Consider the following 7,875-nt stretch of genomic DNA (forward strand, 5'->3'; position numbering starts at 1 on the left):
CAGGAGGATGACCCGTGCTAATTTACCAGAAGCAACATTTTGATTTTTAATCTTTTTTTTTTATCCACAACGAGGAAGCTCTTGGCCTGTATCTCACCTGATGGTAAGTGACGATCAGGCCGAAGGTGGAAGCGAGCTTCACCCGGAATCCTCAACCACGGAGGAACTGGCTATCTACCTCTAACTGCCGGAACACAACAATGCTGTTAACATTGTTGTTATGGCGACAGACTTAGGTAAGGTGGTGGTAGCTAGCCAGGCGGACTTAGAACAAGCCCTACCACCAACGAAACTGAACAGAAAAATCTGCCCCCACTGGGAATCGAACCCGGGACCTCTGCGTCTGCGGTCTGAAGCAGGTGGTCTTACCACTAAAGCCTGGTCCGTGAGCACGTAGAATCCCGTCCAATGACCCCAAGCTGCCCATCCTTGTCGCTCGCACGTAATTATGTTGCTGTCGCGCTCGCACACTCACTGCGGGCGCGCGTCGCACAGTCGCGACAGCAATATAATTAAGCGCGAGCGATAAGGATGGGTAGCTTGGGGTCATTGGACGGGATTCTACGTGCTCACGGACCAGGCTTTAGACCACAGAGGCGGTTAAATAATCGAAGCAATATGATTATTCGGTGTAATATCCATTGCAGGCGTGCGCGTGCCGCCGGTGATGGCGGAGCGGCTGGAGCACGTGGAGCGGCACAGCGCGGAGTTCAGCAAGCTGTACTGCACGCGCGCCATCATCCAGCACACCGAGTGCTACAACGCCTCCGTGCTCGACTGCTCCGTCACCTTCATGGTGGACAAGAACATCTGTCTGCTGGGCGTGCAGGTATAAAGCCCGGTCTGTGAGCACGTACAATTTTGTCCAATGACCCCAAGCTACCCTTATCGCTCGCGCGTAATTATATTGCTGTCGCGCTCGCACACTCACTGCGGGCGCCCGTCGCACAGTCGCGACAGCAATATAATTACGCGCGAGCGATAAGGATGGGTAGCATGGGGTCATTGGACAAAATTCTACGTGCTCGCTGACCAGACTACATGTAGTTACATCGATGGCTCAGCGACCCTAAGTGAGCTGCCACACTGCACTGGCCGATTGCAAGCGTGTCACCGCTCCGCTTAGTAAACGCTTGCAACAAGCCGCGTAGTGTTCGCCACGCAGCCGCGGCGTTTTCGCCGCGGACACGCGGGGTGTTCGCTGCGTTGTTGCTCCGCTTTGAAAACGCTTGTAACACGCCAGTATGGCAAAGCCCTAGGTGTGTGTTATTCTTGTTAAAAGATATCGCCAATACGCCCTTTGCTCAGGTCTTGTATAGTTTTACGTTGTATAGTTTAACCGCCTGCTTCAATTTCGCGAAGATCCGCGTCCTCACATCACCGTAGCGTGTGCAGGGCCGATTCCTCAATTTTTATAGCAAAATATGAACTATTGCACCCACATAAGACGTCAAATTGATTATCTCAAGCATGGATCTAAACTGCCCCGGCCGGCAGTCTAAGGTGATTCCAGATTGAAAGAAGTGGGTGCTTTGTGAAAAAAATATAAATGACACTATTCGCGTCGACTTTATTTAGGTTAGGAAGGGGCTGTCACAATTATAATCTTTGACCTGGTTAGAAAAATCGCAGATCCTAAGGCTTCTTGTACACGCTAAGAAACACCGTGTCTACCGCAGACAAGACAAGAATTTCGTTGGACCCAGCTACGAAAATTTATCGTATCACATAGTGCGCCTTCTCCGCGTGCCGTATCTAGCGCAGTCAAGTATTATTTGTTGGTTAGCGCCGGAGCAACGTATGGTTCGTGTGTAGAAACGATACGAATTCTAGCGTAGGCCCGGCGACTTTTCTTAGCGTGTACAAGCGGCCTGTCTTCAACGTCATTAAAACTTCAGGTGCCGACGCAAGCGCCGTGCGAAGAGAGCGGAGTCGCGGTTAGCGCAGCGGCCAGTTACAGCGAGCTGCTCTACGCGCATCTTCTCGACGCGGACGGCGCGCGGCTCACCTACACGCACTACACGGCGCGCGTGCCGCACCGCCACCTGCTCGACATCATGTTCAACCGGCCCGTCTACATCCAGCGGAACAAGGTCAGCCACTGACGTCATCTACACGCACTACACGGCGCGCGTGCCGCACCGCCACCTGCTCGACATCATGTTCAACCGGCCCGTCTACATCCAGCGGAACAAGGTCAGCAATAGGCTAGTTGCCTAAAAAAATTTTTTTAGTCCGTAATGTTTAATATCAAAAAATATTGGACACATATATTTTTATTTGTCAATCTAACAAATAATTACATAGTTATGGTGCGTTAAAGTTGCGCACGACGTCACAACGTGCGGCATTTTTAAGCAAGCGTTGACGTCACGGGCCTCTTCTTATGAACTTTGGGGCGCTTTATCTCTTTAAATTTTCATTAGTTTGAAAAAGTGAAAAATACTTGTAGAGTATTTTTTGATAAGTTAACTGACGGACTAATTAAAACTCTTGCTTTTTGACCCAGGCAACATCCCCATTAAAAAAAAGCGCAGCACACGCCTTTGTGTTGCGACATCATCATCATTTGCTACCGCAAAAGATGTCGCAACTGGCTGCTTCAAGAGCAATCGCTGGCACTGGCTAATTATAATTTCACATAGCAACTTGTAATTTTAGGAAATTGTAATTTTAAGTATAAATTAATATTTATTTGCTTATGTATATCTTGGCTATGGCAGAATAACAGGGTTTGTGGGTCTCCTGCAATCACTGAGTCATAGACCTTTTTGTCTCTTATGATTTTTGTATCTGTGAAAAACTGTAAATGAAACCTGTTTTGAGACCAATAAATATTTTCTATTCTATTCTATTTCAGCCGCAGGACGTCCACTGCTGAACATAGGCCTCCCCAATGATTTCCACAATGCCCGGTTGATAGCGGCCTGCATTGCGTTACGACATGTCAGTGCCAGAACGCATTCAGGACGTTGCGTTGCGTCGACGTAAGGCGACACCGCTCATCCCTTTATCTTTTTCCCAGAGATGAGTTATAAACTCCACACACCATGGTGATATAGTTCCAAGGACGCCACAGTCAATACCAGATCGCTGGTTCCGATTGTTGCCATGTTGGAAACCATATAGTTGAACGATGGTAGCGTCCTCCTGTCATTGAGTTTGGTGGGACAGTTCAGCGTGGGTCATCTATAGTCGCTACTCGACCTGCCCCAGTGCAATAATTACATCCTATGGACGAATTAAGACATAATAATCGTTTCAAGAGGGATGTGGTCACGTGATGCGTGGTCTATAAATCTAACATCCAGTAAGTATTCTTTTTTTACACCGTATCGCAGAACACGACCACGAACACTCTTGCAAGAGTATAGCGACAAAGAAGAATCTCAGAACAGTCATTGAACGAACATATCGGAAAGTCCCACTTAAGGCTAGGATTTACCGCCTCGATGCCGTGCATTCGTTTACCTCAGCCCCCGCACACCTCGCACTGACACTCGCGCTGACATTCGCGCGACGCGATGACGCCACAGTGTAAAAACAAGCCGTAAGTTGGATTAAACCGTAATCTTCAAATAGTGAATAAACAAATAATAAAATTAAATATCCTTCGACATAATATTTTAACACTGCGCCTCTAGTCTCAAACTAAGCAAAGCTTGTACTATGGGATATGAACATACTTAAATAACATAACATAAATAAATACATAAGGTTAGAAAACACCCAGCCCGAAACAAACATTATTATAATGTTCATGCACACAAATGTTTGTCAATCAATAATGTCAAATGAAAGATGATATTAAGTCAAACAAATACTTTTACTTTTTACCGACAAAAATAGTAAATGATCACAAAAATGTAAACTCCATTTTAATATGAAATATGTACTAATGTTCTTTTACATTTGGCTATTATATTTAAGCAAATGACTCTAAATTAATCATTGTAAACCCAGAAATAGTAAAAAATCCTCAAAACAACTTGCCTAGAGGTCCTCTTCTGCCCTTTTAGAATTTGTAACTCAGATTCAAGCAGTAAAATAATTATTTATGGTATCAATTAAATAACTGTATCGCCATCTAGTTTTATAATTCAGCATGTTTAAATATTTGTGAAACATCAGAATTGATGACTCGCCTTATATTCTTTCATCATAAAAAAGTACCTAAAATTATCATCTAATTGTAAATTATGGCAACTATTTCCTCATAATTATTTGAAAATATAAGGCAAAAATGTTTAAGTTTTACAAAACTATGAAGAGCAGATATCTCGAAAACCATACAAGATAATTATTATCGAAAAACTTGACTGATAAAAGTAGTAAATTAAATGAGTTTTCATTTTGTTGCAATAGTCATATCCCTAGGACGCATAGTTATTTATTTAGACAGTTTCTGAGATATAAGCGAAAAACCCAAAAATGGGACCTTCAAAGGCTGCGATCGAGAACTTTTGTCATTCACTTAAGTTACACGTGTTTTATAAGTTCGGCGAATTTTGTTTGTTAGGAAAAATGAATAAAAAAATCAAATAAAACTGACACGCGTCCGTCCTCCGTAAGCGCCACCGCGCGACTGATTAAGATTGTCCAAGCCGTCATGGCCGATTTTTTCACATTTTTTCAACATAGTAACTAAATAAGACGCAATAACAAAAGTTTGAAAAGTTGTCGACCTAGAAAATACAAAGTCCTATCTATTAGTATATATTTTAAGTGTAAAATGTTAAAAATGAATATATGAGAGTAAAACAAAAAAGCCGTCGACGTACTTCTTTGGGATTTTTTTTTATCGGATAAACTATGCAATATCGTGTTTTGGAAAAGTTGTCGCCCTAGTTAAAGACATTAACTTACTCGTACAATTTTTTGTTTGCTAAAATACCTTTTCATTTAGAAGCTATCTGCAAACAAAATCGGTCAAATATCGACAATTTGGGAAATCATGGCCTTAATGAGGGTTTTCGCGAATGAAAAATCCGCTAGATGGCGGGACGTGGATGTGGGGTTTGACTGCTGCGTGATTGGTGGATTTTGACATATCTGTCAATGTCATGTCAAAAATAACCAATCATGCAGCATTTGGACCTCGCGTCTACGTATTGCCATCTGGCGGATTTTCATTCGCGAAAACCCTCATTAAGCCTAACTTTTATAAGTACATAATTATATTGCCACCACGATTTGAGCCTTATCCACTTGTGTTCAAAATCAAAATCAAAATTTTCTTTATTTGTTTAGTCTAATTAAATTAGTTCTTGCAAATCATCAAATGTTCTTAAGGAGCCTACACATGTCTCATTCTTTTTTTGCCCTACCAGCGCTTCGAGACAAACATTTGGCAAGTGCTGAGAAGAAGCGCCGCAACAAACTCAGTCACCACTGTCTGCCGGTTTAAAAATATAAAAAAGTAGGAAGTTACAATACATTCGGAAGCAAGTTACTTACCACGCGCTCCCGTTGATAGAAGGTGGCCTTTAAGGCCCATCTAGCACGAGACCGCGTGGCAGTTTTGAATATATTTAAGTGTTAAGGTCGGGCTTACTTGGTGAAGGTCTTGTGTATCTGCATGGCGATGTTCCGCGCGCGCGGCGCCTGCGCCACCAGCCGTAGCTCGGCGCGCACCGACACCGCCCACTGGCTGTCCTTGATGCCCTCGCATCTGCGGCACAACAATACATAGGTAAATACAGAACTAGATAGATAGATATATGGTTTACTAGCTTTCCGCCCGCGGCTTCGCCCGCGTGGAATTTTGTCTGTCACAGAAAAACTTTATCGCGCGCGTCCCTGTTTCAAAAACCGGGATAAAAACTATCCTATGTTCTTTCCCGGGACTCAAACTATCTCTATGCCAAATTTCATCAAAATCGGTTGCGAGGTTTAAGCGGGAAAGCGTAACAGACAGACAGACAGACAGAGTTACTTTCGCATTTATAATATTAGTTGGGATTTGCAAAACACATTGACACACCAGAAGCAAAAAGTAAGATTAATAAACACAGGAGTAGCAGGAAAGATATAGTACCTACATAACAAAGAGTAAAAAAGAAAATCCTGCGCTAAGGTATATGTGTGCCGCAGCGATGCAAAAAAGCAGAGAGCTCAGTGTAGACACTGCTCTAAAATGAGCAGAACACTGATTTTCAGCTCTTGCTTGAAAATAAAAAGGAAGACGCACGAGAACGGTAGAGAATAAAGCGGTGAAAATGTTGTACTATTGTAAAGGTCGCGGGAAGAGCCTGGATGCGGGCAGCGCAGGACCGTTCATTGTGGAAAACCTTGGGGGAGGCCTTTGTCCAGCAGTGGACGTCATTTGGCTGAAAAGAAAGAAAGAATTGTAAATCTACATAAATATCAGAAATTAGGGTTTTTGAGCGTCGTCATCATGTTTGCGCCAGCGCAGCGTCGATGCTGCGCCAATACTGGGCGCCTGTCGAACGTCGAATCTACGAAGCGGCGTTAAGCCAGCGCCACGTTGACTCTTCGCAGGCGTTGGCGAGAGACGACAAGTTCGAACTAGCGTGGGGGCCTAACTTCTTCAACCAAAAGACGTTCACTGCTGTACAAAGGTCTCATTTTTCTCCTAGCGATTAACGATCGGTTCTATATTTCCGTCAGGAAAGGTTTTGTGGATACCGATGGGAACGATTAGTGGGTTATGAGAGACTCTCCCCACCGGTGTTTGGTTGGGAACGATTAGTGGGTTATGAGAGACTCTCCCCACCGAGTGGTTAGTTCCCGCCCTTCTGGCGGGAACTAACCACTCAATCTCATCGGTGTTCTCCAGAGCCTAATGAAACAGAAGCTGCGAGTTATTATTCTAACTTGGACATCTTATAATTTAAGGAAGTAATGTAAAATGAAATAGTTTAACTGTCAGGCCGGGGTCCACAGTCGTGATAGTAACAATATTCACTTATCCTATGTTGGTAAAGTAAAATAGAAGCAATATGTCATAAATAAAAGCGGGAGCCGCTTACATAATTAGTACTGATTACAGTACAGAATAGTCATTTATGTTGTCCATAAACCGTGTCCGTTGAAAATCGTGTAACGAAGAAACCGTTGAAATATTATAAAGTCATGGACATAAGCAAACAGCAACTGACCTGAGATACAATCCAAAGAACTTGCTTTCCGAGAAGCTGGTGGTGTTCTCAAACCGCGGCACCATCTTGATGCTCCACGGCAGCTCGTGGAAGTGGAAGGGCCGCGACTCCACCGAGCGCCGCCGCGTCTTGAAGTTGAGCACCGTGAACCGGAACACCGCCTCCGACTTCGACGACGACTCCTCGGGCATCAGGTTTTGCTGTGGGATTAGCAACTTTATTTGTCTACTTTTAGGGCGATAATAGCGTAACGGTTTAGGTATCAGACTGCTGGTTCGAGAGGACGCTAATTCTGAACCTCGTGGACTGTTACAGAAATAGTAAACAATTTCTGAAGTTGAGCACCGTGAACCGGAACACCGCCTCCGACTTCGACGACGACTCCTCGGGCATCAGGTTTTGCTGCGGAGTAAGCGACTTTATGTATCTGCTGAATGGATACATCGGAATCCATGTGCATGAGCAGAGAGTCTACCTATCTAATGCCCATTTTCACCATCAATCCCTTATTTTTAAGTGACCCCTACATAAACAAAATTCCTGTTATTTGTTTTGTTACCATAGGGGTCACTAAAGATTTGACGGGCATTAGGCCCGGTTTCCATGAAGGCGGAGCAGAGCTTAGAAGTGTCGGGCCGTCAACATTTTCTATAGAATTTAACAGCGGCAGCGGCGTGGAGCAGAGAGGACAGGCAATAATGAAATCTGATTGGTTATTCAAAACACTTCTCCGCCTTGGTAGATCAAAACTTGT

The 7,875-nt window shown here is 44.0% G+C and overlaps 2 protein-coding genes across 2 annotated transcripts; one reads left to right on the forward strand and one right to left on the reverse strand.

Annotated features, from left to right (window-relative positions):
* Nucleotides 1-624: 624 nt before the first annotated feature.
* Nucleotides 625-2,195, forward strand: LOC114358040 (uncharacterized). Its single transcript, XM_028311901.1, has 2 exons — nucleotides 625-829; nucleotides 1,899-2,195. The coding sequence occupies exons 1-2, from the start codon at nucleotides 668-670 to the stop codon at nucleotides 2,103-2,105; spliced, it is 369 nt and encodes a 122-aa protein (XP_028167702.1). The 5' UTR covers nucleotides 625-667; the 3' UTR covers nucleotides 2,106-2,195.
* Nucleotides 2,196-5,550: 3,355 nt separating this feature from the next.
* On the reverse strand, nucleotides 5,551-7,565 carry LOC114358038 (ubiquitin carboxyl-terminal hydrolase 7-like). The gene is made up of 3 exons (XM_028311900.1): nucleotides 7,467-7,565; nucleotides 7,122-7,321; nucleotides 5,551-5,671 (listed from the first exon to the last, which is right to left on the reverse strand). The coding sequence occupies exons 1-3, from the start codon at nucleotides 7,563-7,565 to the stop codon at nucleotides 5,551-5,553; spliced, it is 420 nt and encodes a 139-aa protein (XP_028167701.1).
* Between the last annotated feature and the right edge of the window lie 310 nt (nucleotides 7,566-7,875).

Source organism: Ostrinia furnacalis, unplaced genomic scaffold (assembly GCF_004193835.3).
Source record: "Ostrinia furnacalis isolate ACB-3 unplaced genomic scaffold, ASM419383v2 OfSCF3648, whole genome shotgun sequence".
NCBI lineage: Eukaryota > Metazoa > Arthropoda > Insecta > Lepidoptera > Crambidae > Ostrinia > Ostrinia furnacalis.

Bases quoted from the DNA above. Each gene is read 5' to 3' on its own strand.
- LOC114358040 (XM_028311901.1), top strand. From the start codon at position 668: ATGGCGGAGCGGCTGGAGCACGTGGAGCGGCACAGCGCGGAGTTCAGC. The intron at 830-1,898 runs GTATAAAGCCCG...TTAAAACTTCAG, and splicing joins TCTGTCTGCTGGGCGTGCAG to GTGCCGACGCAAGCGCCGTG.
- LOC114358038 (XM_028311900.1), bottom strand. From the start codon at position 7,565: ATGTATCCATTCAGCAGATACATAAAGTCGCTTACTCCGCAGCAAAAC. The intron at 7,322-7,466 runs GTGCTCAACTTC...CTAATCCCACAG, and splicing joins AGGCGGTGTTCCGGTTCACG to CAAAACCTGATGCCCGAGGA. The intron at 5,672-7,121 runs GTCAGTTGCTGT...GTTGTGCCGCAG, and splicing joins TTCTTTGGATTGTATCTCAG to ATGCGAGGGCATCAAGGACA.